Source organism: Aythya ferina (genome assembly GCF_964211825.1).
Source record: "Aythya ferina genome assembly, chromosome: 5".
Lineage (NCBI taxonomy): Eukaryota > Metazoa > Chordata > Aves > Anseriformes > Anatidae > Aythya > Aythya ferina.
The window spans coordinates 55,164,831-55,186,005 of record NC_140301.1 but is presented as its reverse complement, the minus strand read 5'-3'; the positions used below and the strand labels follow the sequence as shown (position 1 = coordinate 55,186,005).

Genomic DNA, 21,175 nt, shown 5'->3' with positions numbered 1-21,175 from the left:
CCAATGGGAGCCCCGGGAACGCGGGACGAGCGCGGCGCAGAGCCAATAGGAAAGGGGGGTTGGGAATGCCCGCCCACCCGCCGCGGACGGCCAATAGAGGCCGCCGCCGCACTCTGGCGGCCAATCGCGTGTCGCTCGAGGGGTGGGGATGGAGCGGGGTTCCTTGCACGCCCCTGTGGGAACTCGAGGCGCATGCGCAGAAGGAACGGCCGGGCTCACAACCCGGAAATGAAGGGCGGGCACGCTTCGGCCGCTCCCCCACCTTCCGCGCTCGAGGTAAGCACGGCAGCCAATCAGCGCGCGGGACGGGCGGAGTGGGTTCGGCTCCGTTCGGCTGTGCTCGGCTGGCTGCCGCCGAGCGCCGCTCTCCCCCGCCGCTCCCCTCCCAGCCCAGCGGCAGAGCCCCGCCCCACGCCCCGCCCTCCCCCTGAGCCGCGCCTCGCCATTGGCTGCGCCGGGCGGAGAGGAGCTCGGTGAGCCTGGTAACAGGTGACGCTGCGGGCGGGCCGTTTGCCTATTGGCTGCGGCGGCTGTGAGGGGGCGGTTGGGGGTGGGCTGAGGTGGCCCTGAGGGCGCTGAGGTGGCCCGGGGCGGGGCGGCCATTTGCTGGGGGCTGTGAGGGGTTAAGGGCGGGTTTGAGTTAAAAAGTTAAAAATTAAAGCCCTTAACGGCACCTGAGAGGGCTGCTCTTGCAAGTCGTTGTTACTTGTGGGAAATAATTAATAAATAAAGAAGAAATAAAAATAAATACAAGAAATAATATAAAGAAATAGATAAAAAAAGAACGTTCCTACAAAACGTCACGTTGAATCACACTTACTGCACATAGATCTGATTAAAAAATAAATAAAGACAATATAACTAACCGCCTGAATAAATTAACTTGAATATAACGAATACAGTTAATTAACCCCCTGACGCTGTGTGCCCCCAGCGCTGTGGCAGGAGATGGACTGGGAGCAGCTGGAGCTGAACCCCAGGGTGGTCGCAGCCCTGAGGAAAGGTAACGGCCGGCCCCTGCCCGCTCTGCGGCAAACTCTTTCTTGTGTGCATGACTATAAAGCAATGGAAAGTATTTATAAACATTCCTCTAATTTCAGCTGACATAAAATCAATAAAAGAAGTTTTAAACCTTTCCGGAGCAGACTTGCAAAGACTGATGAAACTGTCCAGTGCAGATGCAGAGTGTCTGCTGAAAACCGTCTCTCACTCGCTGAGGAGAAATTGTATGCTTACAGGTAATACAATCAATACAAAAAATGTTCTTAAAATACTGTCACTGGGAGAAGATACGGTTTTGGTTCCTCGCTGATGCAATGATATGATTCTGAGAATGAAAACGTGTTTTAGTTTTGCTATAGCGGTTTAATTACCCTAAGGGCTGCCTCTGTGAGACCCTGAAGATAGATGGAATTGTGTCAGTCATTCTTTGGGATTATGCCAGTTTAAAACAGGACAAAATAATTCTCTAGTCTGGAAAACATGATTATAGGAACACAAGATTTTCTTTTTCTCTCCTTCTTTTTCACTATTTTCCTTTGGTGCTAAGACTAGCTAAAAAGCTTATATGACATCTTATAAACTACATAAGCTGATTTGATAAGAAAATGTCATTCCAAACCAAGCAGGATTGGATAGCTCTTCCTATACAAGTGCTTCATGGCTGCACTGTACTTAGAATCTATTTTCTTGTGATCAAGGTGTATCTTTTTGCCTTGGTCAGACGCTTGCTACACTGTTTCATGGCCTGCTATAGCTTTCTCTTTCCAAAATTGCTCTGCCTGAACCTTGCTGGAATTTCCTGGATTTTCCTGGAATATAGTTTTTCAGAGACACTCCTTTGAGACAGAGAAAGGAAAAAAGTTATAGGGGAGAAAAGGGCTCGGTGTAAATGTCCAGTTTTTGAAGAGGCGTTTCATTAGTAGGTTTTGCAGGGGAGACCAGGCTGAATTAGAAAATTTGTCAACAAAGCATCCCATGTAGATACAAACCTGGTATACAGTGTCAGCATCTATCTATTTTGTATCATGGTGAGTTAGAAAGATACTAAATAAAATTTTCTTTTTCTTTCTTTATTTTTTTAAATCCTTGAAAAACTCTGCAGCACTTCAGCTCTACCAAGATAAAGATCATTTTGCCTCCCAACACCAGAAGCTAAGCCTGGGATGTTCGGTACTAGATAACTTGTTAAAAGGTGGCATCCCTTTAGTGGGAATCACAGAACTTGCTGGAGAAAGTTCTGCTGGGAAGACTCAAATTAGTTTGCAGCTGTGCCTTTGTGTGCAGTATCCTTACAAATACGGTGGATTAGAGTCTGGTAAGTACTAAAATATAAATATTGATTATTAAATTTGCCTTTTAGAGGAAAATACTGTCTTTAAGAATGCCACCTGTGTATTGAGGTAAATGTGCGTATTCAGTGAGTGTCTTCCCCTTCTGCCGTAGCATTAGTTGTAAGCTGCTTAGTAATGCAGCATCACAGAGAGAAAAGCATGCAGTGCACACGCCCTGCATCACGACGTAATTTAATACAGAATTACTGTCGTCTATTGTTTATCTGCATGCCACTGCGGGTAGAACTAAACACACATGCAGACAACTTAAGAAAAGTGTCACTGTCGTAAGTACTTATTGACTCCTCAGGTAACAACCACAGCGAAGCAGCCTGTCAGGTAATTTACCACAAACATCTCAGGTATATACCATACGTTCCCTAGCTGACAGTTTCAAATTCTGTAAAATACTTAATCTGATAACAGTAATTGAAGTGTTTAACAGAGTAAAACTGATGGAAATCTAGTTGAAGAAAGTATTGTTTGTAGCTGCCATTTTCCTATTTTGGCAAAAGTATGTAGGTGTATTTTTTATTATTTTTTTTTAACCGTCTTTATCACGTTGATCTAATTTATAGTATTTTCTTTTAGTATTATATGCTGTCTTAGAAAGGGGGAGATCTGAGTGACTTCTGAGAATTCATTGTGCTGATAGGCTGCCTTAGGTGGGTTTTAGCAGTGATCTTGCTCATCCTTCCATGCAGCACTGGGTTTAATTTGGCAGTTCTGTCGTTTGTTTTGAGGAAACTTAATTATTTCTTGTAATGTATTCACCCACATGGAAAAATCATGGAATGTCCAAATCATATTGCTTAAAGAGCAGAAATTAGCCTTTGGCTTATGTTAGTTTGCTTTAAGTTAATTAATCAGAACAGAAGCAAACATATTCTGTTCAATTCCATCCTGTGTTGCTGCTAACTGCTGCAGTTAGTATGGGTGCAAACAGATTTTTATTTATGCCCCAGGACTTCTCCCTCTTTACGTTGAAAGAAAGGAACAGGCTAAACGGAGTACAGAAAAAGGTGGCACTCTAGTCTCAAGACTGTTCCTTGCAGGGCTATTAAATGGCAAATCCTTCATTATTTGTGTTTGAAGTTGCTTGATTTTTCTTGTGCTGTTTTGGTGCTGTTATGATTGCTTTGTTGTGTTTGTGTTCCCCATCTGCCTGCTCTTAAATATTTCATGGCTATCAAAGGTCCGGTGAGAGAACCAAAGCATTTTGGAAGAGCTCACAAAAGTTTTGAGTGTATCAATTAAACTCTAGTATATGTGCATTAAGAAAATCTAGAACAAAGGTACTAAATGTGACCTATTCTTTTTTTTTTTATATATATACTTTCCTAAGTAGGAGCTGCAGCATAGCAGATCATCGTCATAGTACATCAGAGCAGATCTGTTTGAACATTCAATTTAAGATTCTCAAACACAATCACAGTTTGACTATTAATTTATTGGATTTATTGAACTCTTTTGTGAAATCAGAATTCTTCAAAGAGAAGGAAAAAGATACTGAGTTAAAAGGTGTCGCACAGAACTCTGTGGTGGGTAAAAGATTCTTAAGAACACTGTAATGTGGGCACTTCTCAATTAAATTAGAGCCTTTTAGTTTGTGTTTCAGTATGGTCAGAAAGTAATTACAACTTGGAGAACCCAGGGTTTCATCTAATTTTCCAAAGTTGTAATTTGGTAGAAGGTAATTACTCTTGTCAGGCTTTTAGATTCTAAACAGCAGCAGCAAAATGTGAAGTGCTCTCTTCAGGCTTTGTAGTTTTTTAAAGATTTTTTCAAGTTCAACTGAGACAAATTCAATATGGCTTGTTGAGAATTGCCAAATTTTGGAGGTGGGCAAGGTACAGAAGGCAGAAATATCCAGTTGCAGGAGTTGGAGTGCTAGAGCAGTGGTATCCTAATTCTTGCAGTTTTTCACTCAGGGTTGTATCCTGCCATATCTTAGACTGCGAGGTCTTAGAAGAAGATGCTGTTTGCACAGCACTTAGAGAACAAAACCTCAATTTCTCTGCAGTCTATAACTGTGGAATGTGGTGGACTTATGTGGAATACAGGAACTGAAAGGTTAGGTTAAAGTATGGGACTGGTTTATTCTGTAGGAAATCTGAGGATGAAAAAAAATGTTTATTAACCATCAGAGAGGTTTGGCTCTACTTATAGGATGTTTAACTTGGTGCTAAAACATAGCTAATTATTTGAAATTGTTTGTGTTTTTTGGTGGTGGTTGGCTGTTTTTTGTGTGTATGGTTTTTGTTGTTGTTTTTTTTTTTTTTTTTAGTACTAGAAACTTTCCTTCTCTTAGGTGGAAACGTTGAAATACATTCCTTTAGACAGTACGGATTTGCCGTGTATTTCCTACCTTTGACTTGGTGCTAATCTTGTTTACAATTCTCAGCTCTAGAAGGCTGGCAGTAAACCATGGAATGAGGACATCCTTTGCCTCCAGGCCATCTTTCTGCTGGTCTAAGAATGTCAGTTATGGTCTATTGCATATAGGCTGAATTTATTTAATATGTCCATATTCATGAGCAATACATGAATATAATGTGACGTGCATACCTATATTAGAATTCTGTACTGGGAAAAAAAAAAGTTTGCTGCTGATTCTTATTAACAAAGCTGGTTTGTGGCATGGCAGATTATGCTCACAGGACTGAAAATCCTTCCATTATCTGATGATCACTTGCAATTTTTTGTGGTGGGATTTTTTGTGCTTTTTGTTTGCTTGTTTTGGGATGTAGTTTTTTTGATTGTTTTGTTTTTTGGCCAACAATAAGTATAACACATTTATCTGCCTAAATACTAGTAAAGCACTAAGATCAGATAAAATAGCTAGTTTCTGTTCGGTTGTTGTGGAACCATAAAAAAGATGCTTCTATGGTCACCGAGGATGACTGATTTCTTAAGTATCTCCCAGCTTCCTCCTCAAAAGTGATAAATATGACTCCTGAGTTGCTGTTAGTGTTGACAGCTTCCTAATAAGCTGTAAATAGCACGCTGCCGTGGGCCTTTCTGTTTGTGTTGTGCTAGTCTCCTCATTTATTTAGGTTATGACAATTCACTTATCATTAAACGTATGTGAATATTATTAAGTGCTTTGGAGACATGAGTAGGCATCACTCCTTAACATCGTGTTTAATTATTTTAGTTATTTGTCAGTTTCTCCTAGCCCTTGTTACACTGATGTGAAGCACCTTCTGTGTTTCTAATTTACTGGTGTATATTCTTGGTAATCAACAGTTTCATTGTGTCACAAATGTGAAGCTGAAGAGCCTTGATAAAGGTCCAGCAGGAAAGAGAGCTGCTTCCATTTTATTGTGAAACTCTACTTTGAAGCCAAGACAAAGTTCAGCTTATATATGTTGTGTGACTTAATTCTCTTAATGTTCAAGATGAAAATTATATTATTGTTTTCTAAAATGAGCAAATTTCAGGAAAATGGATAAGGTTGTTCCTGTGTATATTTTGGAGAAATCACGAGTGGAACAGTTTTGTTCTCAGAATATAATATCTGCGGTAGTAAATTTAAGTGAAGGCAGAGAAGTGTTGCTGCAGAGTAGAAGTTTAGCAGGTGACAGAAGTAAAGCTGTTCTTAAAAAGAAATAATCATCTTTTTTACAAGTGCTTAAGTAAAAAAAAAAAAAAAAATGTGCTCACCTGATTTTAAAGTTACTGCTATGATTGTAAGAAGAGGACAGAGTGTATCTATTGACCAGGAATTTTAAATCTAGGTTGCTGGACCAGTGGAGCAGAGGGGACCAGATACTTGCTTCTCCAGCTGTTCTTTTTTGCTTCCAGGTATTATGGCAGTAGGATTACCTTGCTTGCCTTGATTTACTTCTTAATCATATACGAATGTGAAACTGGGATACAGCTGTGCATGTGTTTGTAACACAGTAGGATTGGTTGGATGGTTTTATATTTTGCTTTTACCTTACATTTATTTCTGTCACTGTTCTTATTACTGTACTGAAATCACTTGCAAAGGTCTTCAGCAGAATCTCACATTTCTTTGTCTTCAGATGAGTTAATTTTAGAAAAACGTATTTTTTCAGCAAGTTTCTCAAGTTTTCTGTTTAAAGTTGCTGAATGTTGCAATAACTGGGTTGAAATACTGTTATTTAAACAACAGAGCATTGATCTATTTAGAAATACAAGCCTGCATTTGAAAAAAAACGTGAAGTCTGAAGTGACAAACATTCCTTCTTTTTGAAGTAAACAGAAGAGAGCACAAAGGATGCAGTGCTTAAGGCAGATCTGATTTTTAAAAGGCAGATGCTCTCGGTGTAAGCCATTATTTGTGGTGAAGAAATCACTGTCTTTCAGAATCAGGCGGTGTTGTGCTAAAGGTAATCAGCTGTGAATAAGGAAGGAGAAGTCCAGAATGTTTTACTTCACAAACTCTTTTAGCCTTAAGATATCTCAGCACAAGTTAGCACAGCTTTTGTTAGCATGAAATTCAGAACCACACGCGCTTAAGGCAGCTGCATATCTTGGAGGGTTTTCGCTATTTTTGTTTGTTTGCTGGTTTTGAATTTGCACCTTAATAATTTCCAGTTTTGTAACTTAAATGTTGCAAGCCATAATTGGCCTATTTGAGCAACCACTGATGCTGGATACATGTAATGCCAAATTTGTGATTACAAGTTTGCTGCTTTTTTTTTACTTGCTAGCTTTTTAGAAATGGTAAAACTGAAAGTCTGGTTCGGAGTGCAGGAACTGCAGTGATTTATACAAGAATTTATGGAGGGGTTGGGGAATATTGAGCTGAAGAAGGAAGTTTAGTCCTAAAGAAAATTAGCCTTATGCTCATCTTTGCCTAATATCAAGGATTCTTAGAAATCAATATCCACTGTTATGCAGGTGTCCACCAGCAAAATATTTTTTTGATATTGTAACCATTAGTTTTTCCTTGGTCCAGTCCTGAGCTCATCCTGTTTCTTAAAAAAGACTTAATCTTTAGGCATAACTATAATTTTCAGCTGTTTTCAGGTAGTTCTGGCTATTTCTGCAGTAATGGCAATAATTTTATTAAGAAAATATTGCACGTATTTATTTTCTTGCCCCATCATGTTTGATGCATATGCTTAATTTTCTCTGCAATAATGCATCCTTGTTAACCAGAAACCACAGTAAAAATACATAGACATCAGTCACAGTAATGTTAGTGAAATTTAATGTTTTTCTTATCTAGTGTACCATTTTTAAGAAGAGTTAGTTGGAATGAGTTTGGGTGAGTGATCCTCTTTAAAATGGTTAACAAATTATGGCAGTAAGTGCGCCTCCATAAGTAAATTTGACACCAAGAAAGTTCAAAAGAACGAATGAAAGTAAGCAGAACACTGGTCTAAGGCAGGCCATGCAGTATGACTCCATTTGTGGGTTGGATAAATTATGGTGCTCCTCATCACCCAAGTTAGGGAGGCAGGCATTCGGCAGCCGTGCAAAAAGTGTCACCTAGTGGATTACTGGAGAGTATAAAAGTGCAGTTGTGTCAGCAGGCACCAATAAAGCACCTGGCAACCACTTTTGAGTGTATAATTCATTATTTTATTTTTGTGCTGTTGGGAAAGCTGTCTGTGTAAGAGCCCTGCTGTGATAACAGAGCTTGTTTCCTTCATTATAGGGGCTGTCTATGTTTGTACAGAAGATGCGTTCCCAAGTAAACGTTTGCAGCAACTCATAGATCAACAGCATAAGTTGCGTGCAGATGTTCCACCTGAAGTCATACAGAAGATCAGATTTGGAAACAACATCTTCGTCGAGCATGCAGCAGACCTAGTAAGTAGGAGCACAGACTGCAAATACATGATTATAATGCTACAGTCCAGTAACCACAAGAGTTTTTTGAAGCAGACCTTTCAAAAGGCTACAAGTGAACTAAGATCTATAACAAATAATTCTTAACCTCTGCAGTTAATGTTAAGGAACTATTACAATGTTTTATTGTGAAAGATATTTTAAAATAACTATTAATATTTCTTATAATGTGGTTGGTTTTCACAAGGTATGGTTATTAAAATGTGGTAAAGTTTGTTTGTTGTGGCTTAACCCTCGCAAGCAACTAAGTGCCATGCAGCTGCTCTTCCCCTGCTTTATGGGGGAAGCAGAAGGGCAGAAGTTAGAAAACTCGTGGGCTGAGATAAAGGCAGTTTAATAAGAGAGCAATATATATATATATTTTATTTTTATTTTTTAAGAAGTAAAGAAGTGATGGAACATCCCTTTGGCCAGTTTGGGTCAGGTGTCCTGACTCTGTGCTCCTTTGCTTCTTGTGCACCCCCGGCTCCCTCGCTGGCAGGGTAGTGTGAGAAGTAGAAAAGTCCTTGACTCTGTAAGCACTGTTTGGCAGCAACCAAAACACTGGTGGGTTATCACCACTTTTTCATCATAATTCCAAAACATAGCAACATGTGAGCCTCTAAAGAGGTTAATTTATATGAGCAAAGAGGTTAATTTAAATCATATGAGCCTCTACAAAGAGAATTCATTTCATTGCAGCTCCTGGAGAGATCATCACTGAGTTTGGAGGCACCAGATAAATAAATAAGCAAAAGGTGTTGTGTGTTCTGAGTAACTTGTAATATAACACCAGAATTAGTAAAAATGAAAAGTAAACAGGTGGAAGGGAAGAATGCAAAAACTGATGCCTGCAATAAGTAGTGGCACAGCATAACTGCAGTGCAGCTGTCTTGACCTTCTCTCCCTGTTAGACATCTGTACTGGGTCTGGCCCATGACATCCCAGTAAACTTGGAAGGAAAACGTTCGGCATTCTTGCCATGTAGAAGCCACATTCAAGTGCTGCTTCTTTTCCTAAGTGGCCATGAATACACGTATGCCATTTATTGACAAACCATTGAAAGTTCTGTTTTCTGTAAAGCTTAAAGTAGCGCGTGTTAAAACATTGCAATTGCTGGAGTTTTTTCTTAATAGTTTGTAAATGAAGAAGGTACTGTACGTTGCTGTAATATACTTGCCACTTTCACTGCTGGGAAGAAGCTAAGCAACCTTTGCTGTGTACCTTCCATTGGAAACATTAATTAAGGCTCTTACTGTAATTTCTGAAAGCTGTAGAGTACATTATTGTTAAAAGGAGAGACTCATCCTACAGTAGTACACAGATCTCTCTGAAAAGTAAAGCACTGCACTCACTGCTAATTAAAACAACTTTCCAAAAAATTATTATAGTTCATCTATTGCTATGCAGAGATTCTGTTTGTGTGCATCAGTATACATAAAGTATGCATTGTACCCCACAGAATATTTCCTAGTTAAACTTCCTGCAACTTAAATGCTTGGTGACTTCAAAATATTCAATTAATGAAAGTTTTTAATAAAAAGGGATGATATAGGTCACAGATACTCATATTAATAAAACTCTTAATCAATATGGATTTGATGTAGCAGCTGTATTTTTCACTGTCAGTGTCACTAGTGGAACAGCAGCATAGTCTCTAACTTCTGTTTTGAATATGTAATGCTAGTCTGGAGTTCTCAGTGAGAACCACGCTGCAAAACAGGAATTGTTCAGGATTGTATGATTGCGTTCTTGAGATTTTGACATGTCTGTGCATACTTTAAATCAGAGCTGCAAATAACTGCAGTACATTATGCATGCACAGATAGTCTCTGATGTTTTATTACAGAAAATTGTGTCTGTAAAAATAATTACTAGCGAGACTTGAAGATCAACGAACTCATTTTATGATGAGAACCTTCATCAGCTTGCATTTCAGTGATGAGATCTGTAGCTACAGAGTAGAGTAGAGTTATTGGAACCTTTTTAATGCTGTTTGTATTTTGGGGTAGGACACCTTCCACAACTGCATTACTAAAAGGATTTCCCTGCTGCTCAAACGAGGCATGGTGCGGTTGGTGGTCATAGACTCTATTGCTGCGCTATTTCGATGTGAATTTGGAGCTTCGGATTCTGTTTTGAAGGCTCGATATTTGCAGATGTTCGGAGCACAGCTTCACAGTTTAAGCACGCGATTCAGCACTCCGGTTGTGTGCATTAATCAGGTATGGCATCAGAAGTGCTTCTCGTTGTATGGGGACCATTTCATCAGTTGCTGTGTGCGTGTGTAAATCTGTGTTGGTTAGATTTCTTGTTATTGTGTTTAACAGTCAGGTGAGTCTTAATAACTGATCAAAACTTTGTTTTCTGTAAATAGATGTACTTTAAAGTAGTAATTTTTAACTTTTTCAAAAGTTAGGAATATTAAGCTTTTATAGACCATTAATTCTCTCAAAGGAGACTTCTATTAAAGCTAACAAAAATGGATACGTACAACAACTGTGCAAGGCACCCAGCTGAACTAACAGAATTCTTTTGTGTGCTGGCTTCAAGTGCTGTCATCCTGTAGCTTGCTGTTGGAGCTCTGCAAGCACAGTTATATGTATCCAGGGGAGGGTAAAATGCCAGGGACTTCGCTGCAGTTTTGTATAGCTCAGTCGTTCTGTGTAACTGCAGAGATTACTAAAACATCAGAACGCAAGCAAACTGACTTGAACCAAAAAAAGATACAGCCTCAAATTCCTTAGTGTTTAGCCTCCAAACCAGCTGTAACTCACATGCTAAGCAGTGTGGGGAAAGTGGCTTTTTATACAATTAAAAAAAAAAAACAACACAACTGAACATAGAGTCTAGCTATAAAATAAAACCTCATGGATAAGGCATAAAAATCTTTGTTCTGTGCAGAAAAAGCAATAAATCAAGCTCTTGACTCAGGGAAGTTCAGATTAGTACGATACCATATTAGTGTCTGGACTCTATTTTAGAGTACACAGAATATGATTCAATAGGTCAAGTCTGTAGTTACAGAAATAAACTGACTACAATATTGAGGAGGATTTGTAATGTAATCATTTCTGTACATTATATACAGAAAATAAGTACCTATAGCTTAATTTGCTGTGTTTTCTGAGGAACTTGTGCTGAAGAATCATGACACTAAAAGACAGCATAAGGAATCAAGAGGTGTGGATTTTGTCCCTAAGTTGTGGTCAAAAGCAAACTGCTCCATTAGGCAAGGACAGATTTTTGTACTTTTTTTTTTTTAATAAATTAAAAAAAAAAAAAATCAGTAGTTAAACTAACATAAGCCGTAGCTAGCATAACTCTCTTCTAGCATGCCTTGGAAGAGTAAGGGTTCTTCCAACTTGTTGTAATATGTGATCTGTAAACCAATAAGTTGACTTAATGATACTAAATCATATCAGTATTGTTGATCAGTATGTTGAATTTTGATGGCTTTGTTCCCTGCCCTGCTGATTGCTAAAATCAAACACGTGCCTACAGGTCAGCCTCAAACGCTGTTGTTTTGCTCTAGGTGACCGATGCAGTGGGGGAGTCGGAAGCTGCTCAGTGTGGCTGTGGGTAAGTCATCTGCAGGGGAACGTAACAACGTCGTACAGGGCAGCGTTTAACCACTGTATGTTCCTGTAACTCCAGTACCAACTACCAGTGCATGTTAAGAGCAGCGGTGCATTTATTTACCCAGCAGTGCTGTATTTCCTAGAGATCAGTAATAGCTGCTGTGCCCTACAGTGGAAGAAACCATCATAAACAGTGATGTGGTAATCCCTAATCAGCAAGTTGAAAGGACAGATTCCCTGGAGTTAATGGCTGGTGTACTTGCCAGCACAAGAGGAATTTTGCATCTCTTTATTGATATAAGCAAGTGCATTTTCTGTTTGCTCTGAAAAACACAGCAAGCAAACCTTACGGGTTGTTTTTGTTGCTTAAGGAGGAAAATTATAACTATCTTTTGACACCAAGATATTAATGAGATTCAAACATACATATTTGTTGTTTGAATCCTAATGGTAAACTTCATTTATAGATAAGCTAGGAGCTACATAAATGTGTTTTTGTGAGGAGTTAATTACGTCCTCCAGATTGAGGAACTGACACAGAGCAAGAGTAAGGCTGCTTTTTTCCCTGGTTATCTTGATATCTTGAAATTCTTTTACTGGAGAGGTTGCAATCTCTCCAGGAAAAAGAAAAACAAAATCTGTTTTAAGCTTTGTTGAAAGTAGTACATGAAAGTAGTGCTGTATCTACCAAATGTTTCTAAATGTAAGTTTTAATGGAATTCAGGGCCAACAATTCCATAACTCAAATACTTAAATTCAAACATTTTCCTAATATTATTTTCATGTCACAAGAGAGAATCCCATCAAAAAAGACAAGTATACATGGCAGTAGTTGGAAGAGTGACTGAATTACTCTGTATAAAGGCACTTCCAACTATCACCTCGTTACAGAGACCCTGGTGTATAGCACTGTGAGTACACCCTGTGAGCTCCATTTTTGAAGCCATACAGCTTGAAATGTAGCAAACAGTCAATGGCTTCTGTTGTAGCAAAACTACATTAGAAGAACCAAAGATATCCCCTATTAAATTCATACATGCAAAACTCTGTAATGCTTTCTTTATAGTTCAATGGATAACAAAGTCACTCCAGCACTTGGAATAACCTGGGCAAATCACCTGCTAATGAGACTGATGGTCAGCCGAGTATCACAACGCGACCAGTTGTCTGGAGCCGTGTTTCACCACACTGGAAACGTGAGGACTTTAAGAGTGGCTTTTGCTCCTCATCTACCTCCATCCTTTTGCTGCTATACAGTAGAATTGGAAGGTGTGAAAGGAATAAAGTAAGTCCTTTGTATATTAAAACTTCCTGCTCCAAAAGTGTATTGAAACTGCTTTGCTTCAGGAAGGATCATAAATAAGATGCAATTCTTCCTTGGTGGGGGAATGGATGCTGAACTCCATGAGAGGTGATACGACAACACATTATGCGTTTTTTACAGTATGAGAAGGTCTTTTTATATTTGGATATATTTACTGGTGTTTCTAGTCCTCATTCTGCTATAAAGCACACAGCTGTTCTTCTATCAGCAGAGTCACAGAAGCAACCATTATCATAAAGCAGCTATCTTTTTTTAGAAAAACTATATATTTTTTAAATCCTGATATTAAAAAGTACCAGAAGGTTACTTGATTTTAACGTCTTACTGCAAGAGCTAAAATTGTACTGGTTTTGTACATATTTTGAGGAAATATGGAGGAAATCTTTGAGGAAATGTCTGCAGATAATTTGGTTCTTTTCCACTCCTTTCCCATTCCCTCCACTCATAGCAGAAGCCTAGTTGACCTCTTCCACTTAAATATCAACTACACACCCAAATCCCCTTGTTCTATTTTCCCCTATCTCAAACTGCATGGTAACCACACGGTCTCAGCTCTGTTCTTGTTCTTCCTGATTCTCTGCACTACTCCGTTTTGTTGGATAGAGGGAGCATTCTTGATTATCTTCTGCATCTCTTCCTCCAGCTGTAGTATCTGTCTCTACTGCTTTTCTCAGAGGAGTTTGGTAGAGCCTTACATGTTTTTCTTTGCATCTTTGTACTATTTATCACATCTTTTTTTCTGCTGGCCTCAAGCCTACTGCTACGATGGGTGCTTTTTCTGGTCATCGCTGCATTCAGGGCCAAAGAAAGCCAAATCAAGTTATTCATCCACAATTTCCAGAGGCTTTAAACCTTACTCTGCCTATGTTATGTGGGTGGGAGCTGTGATCAGTGGTTGATGCCCACTTGTATTGTCCTTGTTAAGCTTTTAAACAGATCCCTTCCCCCCAGCACCCTTCTCCTTGCTTCCCCAGATCCCTAAACAGGAGCAGTGTCTGCCATGTTAGAGAGTCCTGGGTTTCTGTTGTTACATTTCTCAGTTCTGTCTTTAGGTAATTAGCACCTTTTGTTCTCCCTACTACACTCAAACCTTGGACCTGAACAAAGGAAACACAAAGCAAGTAGAATAATGCTGCTTTGCATTTTTCTGACATCTCTGCAGTCACCTCAGGGGACCTTGTGCAATGATGTAGCAAGTTGGGTTTAAAGCCCTATTTAAAAAAAAAAAAAAATCTTCATTATGTGTATTTGGATGTGACCAGTCTCTATTTTTTTTAATAAAATCCAACCATGAAGATTTTAAGTCTTTGCGTACTCAATTTTAGGAAAAAACTGAGATCTTCTCAGTCTTCCAATCCTAATGGTCCATGCAGCATAGGTAACACTAAAATTCTCTTCCATTTCTCTTTACCTGGGACAGGGACTTTGACTGGTACAACGCTTATCCTCTTGTAATTTTTTTTTTTTAAAGCCACGCATGGATGTAGCTGATAAACAGGAATCAGCCTACCCCTACCCAGTGAGCCTGCCTCCCTGTACAACACACTCAGAGCAGGTTGATAGACATTATATGATATTTTGATAACTTTGTTTGCAACCTGACTGTCCATAGCAAGGTGATGTTAAATAACCACAGGTGTTGCTGCAATGTAAGTTCCAGTTTACTTGGAAGAACACATTATCAAATGATTTAAATAACATCTTACCTGACCCAATCTTCCTGTCATTGCCCATGTTGGTTCTCATCTGGCTCTCCAGCTGCAATTTTAACTCTGAGTTAGCATATGGTGCAGTGAGGTTCCTAGCTCCCAGTCACAAACAAAACCCAAACCACTGAAATGTAACTGACCTCCAAGCTTACAACAGTCAGCATGTTCAGCTGCAGTTTCTACCCCTTCGTCAGTGTCACTTACTACCAGCCTCTGAAATGCTGTTCTTGCATCACTACAGCTCTGGGGTGCAAAGACTGGACAGCCCAAGTTATCTGAAGAAGTATCTGCCTTGTGTTAAGTGTCGAAACACACAAGTTTTAATAAATGCAATTTAAGAACCTTCCCTTTATACAGCTTTATTCATCTTTGGATTTCACAACTGAGATTTGTTTCTATACAGGAAAAATTGAACTAATTTTTTTACAAAGAAGATTTACATTCTAGAAGTACACTCATCTTTACCCTGTAAGACTGTTTTCAAATATTTCAATTTCTACACTTTGAAAAGAAATGTTAAATGACATGTGAGAAATTTTGAACAGCTTTGAATTAATCTACAGCTCTGTGATGTATTTAGAGAGACCTTTTTCAGAAGAAACACAGAGTTCTAGAAACAGATTTCTTTTGAAAAGTAGAATTAAAACAAAGTTAATTTGTGCTCTGCAAAGATAAATTTACACAACTGATGCATTAACAAAACACGTAGTAAAACACATTAAACAATCTCATCACAAGCTTCTTCGTGAAATCACAGTGAATTACTACTATTTGTTACAAATAACATTTGTTATGGGGTAAGACAAACAGGTGAACTCTGAAGTGGATTTCTTCCACAGCTGTAACAAATTGTAAGTACACATGGAGAGCAAAATGCAGCATCTTAAAGCCAATTTTAGCATGTTAAAGTTTTTAATCAAATATTAAATCCACAGATCTAAAAAACAAACAAAAAACCACTGATTTCCTCAAGAAGGATAAATTGACATTAAAAATAGTTACCTGGTTTTGTTGTGTTTTTGTTTCGTTTAAATCATGCCCTAGAAAACAAAAATACCATTGCTGATTGCATAGAACTCATCTGGGTGGAATACCTTACACTGTAGAGTATCACAGTATTACAGTGCTACATAATTAAACCTAAAAAAACCAGTAACTTTCCATCCATGAACTGTGACTCGAGTGAATCTGATGAATATAGGGAGCCTAACCTAAGGATTGCTCCTTTTAAAACTACTTGACAGTGCTTATTCCGTGATGTCTAGAATTTTAATCTCTTACTTTATCATGTGCCAGCACAGCCTTTAGAGCACCTTTGAGCTTTTTGATGTAGCTGAAGTACTAAATGAACTTCAACGCTGGTTCTCTAAGCAGCTCTAACTAAACCACACAATATAGACAAGTTTTTCAACTTCCCTATAGGCATAAACTTTTTCTCAAAAAACTCAAGTCTTTCAAACTCCGTTAGGTGGGGTGGCATTGGTTTTCATTTCTGGTTTACTGCTGTGAGCTTCCCCCTTCTTAAAAACAAAGAAAACACCACTGACCTTGGTTATTCAGTGTACAGAGACTACAGTGAATGGTTTGAAAAAAGAGAATCAAAGGTAAGTGTTCAAAATCTCCCTCAATTACAAACCACTAAAATAAAAAAAGGAAGAAGAGCCAATGTTTATATGAATATTTCTGTCTGTGACAACGTGAAGTTGCTAAAAGGAAACTGTAGGCTTCATAGTATCACATCACATTTATTCTCTAAGTACAGGCAGACATTACCAAAATGCCATTTTCTTAGCAGCTTTCAGGCAAAACACATGACCTATGGAACAAAACTAAACTAACTTGAACTCCTCAAAGTACTGCAAACACGCTTTTGATGAAGCACTGCACACATCTATTACTGTATATTTACAACAGAACCACACCATTTTCAAAATTACTGGATTCAAACAGTATGTTTTAAGTGCAACTTTCTCAATAATAAAAAAAACACAACACAATTTTAATTTACCACCATTCAGGAAGGTTTGGGGGGTTTGGTTTGTTTTAAGGAAAGACACAAACTCTAATGGGCCCCATTTTCCATTGTTCCTTCCAACTGCTCTCTGCTGTACTCCAAGCACAGACATGCCAGCAGTAGCCAAGTTATTCCTCTCAAAGAGGAGCTAATCACCAACCAGTTACATTTTACAATAACATTTAGCAAGATCAAAACTCAAGGACAAGTATTGCCAGTGTTACTGAAGTGTGGTGCACAACCAGACAGATAAAGGGCAAGAGGCACCTTGGTACCAGTAACAATCTGCGTGTGATTCTTCCTACATGCAACTTACCAACTGTACACCTCAGAACCAACCACTGTTAGCAGGAGAACCTAAAGTAACTGGCATAGTCTGAAGTTTTTGTAACCTTTTTACAAGTTCACCTTTACAATTCTGAACAAAGAAAACCAGACCAGATTAAGAACAAGCTGGTACTGCCAAGGCTGTGGTTTTCCTAACAAGATGTCTGTCAGTTCTAAAGATAAATTTTAATTTTCTGTTTAATCAGTGCTGTTGATTTAGTTTGTTACTGAAGACACCCATGAATTATGCAGTCAGTGTTTTTTTTTTGGTCTTGTACTTTATGCAGACTGTTAGCTACAGCTGGAACAGAGGAAATTCAGAAAGAAAATCTTCCATAAAGGCAAAGTGAGAAGCCCACCTGAAATTGCACTGTACACAAGCCAAGTCATGACAGTAATTCATTTGTGACTGTACACAAGGAAAGTTGACCTTAAATTTGTTTTTGCACTTTACAAGTTTCTCTCAAACTGCAAACAGCACACTGCCTCTAAGCTATAAGGTTATTAACAAGTTCTTGGCCATTATTCTTGGGGATCTATGGATTGGAGAATTCTTGAAATTTGGATTTCTTCACTGAAAAAAAAATCTTTTAAATGTAAGAACTGTTTAATAAGCTGTAGCTCAACAATTCAGATTTATCTTCCAACACACTTTAAAATGTAAGGGTTTAAAACACTTAAAAGCACAGTACTGGTAATGCCACCAACAGTAAGGGCTATTTGAAATCCTAAATGAGAAAATCCACTCTGTATGGTCTTGCATTTTAGAAGCTTTTAGAAAGCATACATTTAACCATCACCAGGGCTAAGTATTTTCTATAAGCATTTCTATTTAAACAAGTCTGCAAAAAATATTCTTTAAGGATGAATGTGTTTGAAAATTTTCAATATATTTTTTAAATCATTCCTTATTACCAAATTCAGTTGTGTCCAAGCAGCTTTTTTTTTTTTTTTTAAAGGAAAGTAAGTCAGACTTTTATAAACCTCTCCAAGTGAAGCGTTTAACTCTACAGAACAGTGTTACGAGGCCCGCTGAGCCACTCCTATAGCAGCAGCATCGTGCTGCTGTGAACCAAGGTGACCGTAATATAGGGCTACGTGCACTCAGAGCTTCTCATGGTGCTGCCAAAGGGACAGGTGACACTGCTGCAGGCTGCCAGAGCAGTCAGCAGCTGCGGCGGTTCTGGTGTCTCCCCACGCAGCCTGACAGCCTGGTCTATGTACGGTTCCTTCTACAAAGCCAGCTCAGGCTTTGTGCAGAGAACCAAATTCACCAGTGGGTACGTGTAACACGTTTTGCTTTAGGGGGAAAAAAGGTATATATATTATATATTTTTATATTAAGCTCTTTAATAAAAGATTAAAACTCGAGAGTCTACTTTATATGAGTATATACTGTTAAGATAACAGAGCAACAACTTGTTCTTGCTCAAGATCACTAATGAGTCACACTGCTCTGTGCTAAACTTCTACAAATTAGCAGCATCGTATCTCACCGTTTCTAAACCGTCTTTATAGCAGGTATACCATACGCAACTTTCTTCGAAGAGATGCTAATAAGGTACCTCCTGGTAAACATAGTCAAGTGCATTACATATACAACTTTTTGCACCAGTTACTGTAACAACTTAAAACCAGATGCAAAACCAGTCAAATACTTCTAAGAAGTACTAATTCTAACGACTCTTCACAGCCTGTTCAAACTCTAAAACTTGTTTCTCTCTTTCACTTGGTGTTAACCTAGAATGAATGTTCCAGCTTTTCCCAAAGTTAATTTTGTTCTGCATTTTCCAACTCACAACTATGACCACAAATACATTTTTACACTTGTTTTACTTTCTCATCCACTCCACGTTACTTTTTACAAAAGATGAACAAAATTACAAGCTTTACAGAAAAGCAAAAGGAAATACTAGTATCTATAAAATACTTAAAACATACATACTTAGTTCCAGCAGCAGTCCTTTATACAGACAGCATATATATTAACCGTAAGTAGATTTAACATGGATGTGTGGTCAAACAAGTTGCTTGCCGCCGGTGGCCATCTAGTGCTTCCTCTGGGGCCCTTAGATTTGAGTGGTCCTTTGCACAGCAGCTACTCCACAGTGTAACAGCCCAGCCTGCAGTTGCCTGCTTCTGCTGTCATCAGCTATTACGGAGAAAGGATTTGGGATCAGCGTAAGGAAATGTTGGAGCACTTTCAGCGTACAGAGAATGGGGCTGTGAATTCCAGTGGACAAGCGAGAAAGTCAACCTGAGGCTTGGCGTTTCCCTAAGAGCAACAGCAGCTGCTCTGGGACAGCTGCAGTCCAGCACTTCAGTATCCTTCAGCCATACAAGATAAAGGTCAAAATGTTTTCCATTTGTTCTGATCAACGTGAGCTGACCTATCTCCATTGATTATTGTGCCCTAAGACATACGTCAATAAGTATCAAAGTTATGGTCACAGGTATTGCTATTCATGCTATCTAGATATAATGTCACCCCAACTGTCTCTTTTGCAGAATTTAACAGCTCAGTCTAGTGGTTAAGGAAGCCACGTCTAAGTGCCATTTTGCCAGCTAAGGTTTTTAACATCAAAATAATCAGTGGTGCAAGAGAAATCCCCGCCAATGCAGTGTGCTCAATTTGAACTTACACGGTAATGCAAATAATTTATCCTTTTCCCCAGCACCGTATATATTTATTGCTATACATTTCATTTTGCCCACATTTTCAAACAATTTGCATTTTGGTATGCTTTAAATATGTTCATATTTTTACAATTTTTTGGCTGCTGTAATCCTCAGACCTATTAAAGAAAACATAAGTAGCATGAATGGGAGCAGTGCAATGAGCAATATACACCTATATAGTTTTCTTTTAGAAGAAAATACCCACTAATGCCGTGTTTAAAATTGTCCCTATTTAGAGAAGTAAAAACAGCAGTCCACTGAAAAAACAAAAATAAAAATCTACAAACTAGGTGTTCCTATACATAATGATGAGGAACCAAAGCTTTGAAGGTCTCAGTGCTTCTTTATTCACAAAGTATTAGCTAGCTTCTGTCCAAGAATCTCAATGCGCCAAATCAGTATGACTGACACTCAGAGCTCTCGAGTCTGTCAGACAATTATTTCGTTCCTGTGTGAAGGGGGGGAAAAACAAAAAAAAAAGAAATTATGCAGATGCCCAGATAGTTCAAGCAAATAAACAAAATTACTAACTTTAACAAATAGGAAGAAACAAATACAAGGAACTAGAGAGAACCAGCCTTGTTTATGTTGTTTTGAGGGACTTCCTTATTCTAACATCTTTTCCCCTGATTTTCAACTACAGTACTGAAACAGACCTACTGAGATCAATATACACCCTCTAAAACCCTAGCCCAAGTCTTACTCAAAGCATAAACACCCATCTGTGGGAACCACCACAAGTGTCCGTAGCAAGTAAACTAGAGAAGTTCACAAGTCGATACCTGCTTTTAATACTGCACGTACACACAAAGATAAATAACTCATCCGGAATAACTCATCACTTACATACTAAGAACTCTAGGGCATGATGTTACAAAACCTTCGACTGTTGCTACAAAGAATTATGCTTTACCCTGATGGATTTTTTATTCTTGTTTTGGCTAAAGTTCACTCTAAGCAAAGATTAGCATACGTTTCACACCACAGAAACCTCTGTAGTACATTCATTAGAGATAGTACTGTTAAACCTTTATGCCACTCCACAGCAAAATGAGAGTCACACAATTTGGGTTTATTTGCTGCTTTCGGACAAATAGTGAGGAAGATCCTCATGTACAGTTTCATTAGTACTGAAGAAGTCGTATCTCCCTAAAATTAGTTGCAGTTACTGTGTTAGTACAATGCACAACACTGTTTAGAACACGGAACACTGCTAGCATAAATGACAATATGGGAAACGCTGACTTATTAGGCAAAAACAAGAAATGGGAAGTAGCGATTGGGCACACCATACACAGTTAGGCAAGATAAGCTTATTTTAGCTGAAGCAAAAACTTAGCAGGCGTGTTTTAGAGACTATTCCTCTACAACCTCAGCAACAACTGAAGTAGCACTTAAGG

General features: G+C 38.6%; 2 protein-coding genes across 7 annotated transcripts in view; one reads left to right on the top strand and one right to left on the bottom strand.

Moving 5' to 3' along the window:
- Positions 1–50: 50 nt before the first annotated feature.
- On the top strand, positions 51–16,335 carry XRCC3 (X-ray repair cross complementing 3). Of its 4 annotated transcripts, none has more exons than XM_084521829.1 (9): positions 51–276; positions 935–1,003; positions 1,101–1,238; positions 2,105–2,317; positions 7,969–8,123; positions 10,154–10,366; positions 11,677–11,723; positions 12,789–13,007; positions 14,997–16,335. In XM_084521829.1, exons 1-9 carry the CDS (start codon positions 66–68, stop codon positions 15,091–15,093), a joined length of 1,362 nt encoding a protein of 453 aa, XP_084377955.1. In that variant the 5' UTR covers positions 51–65; the 3' UTR covers positions 15,094–16,335. The 4 variants fall into 4 exon arrangements, with proteins under 4 accessions (XP_084377955.1, XP_084377956.1, XP_084377957.1 ...); XM_084521831.1 differs by having other exon boundaries at positions 233–276; positions 903–1,003; XM_084521832.1 differs by lacking the exon at positions 51–276 and adding an exon at positions 365–489.
- KLC1 (kinesin light chain 1) overlaps positions 15,099–21,175 on the bottom strand; it is a gene marked incomplete at its 3' end in the record, with an annotated part of 50,057 nt that continues 43,980 nt past the window's right edge. For all 3 annotated transcript variants that reach the window (XM_084521824.1, XM_084521825.1, XM_084521826.1), the window contains one exon: positions 15,099–20,223. In XM_084521824.1, coding sequence (XP_084377950.1) covers positions 20,158–20,223 — 66 coding nt within the window. The remainder of the gene's footprint in view (positions 20,224–21,175) is intronic.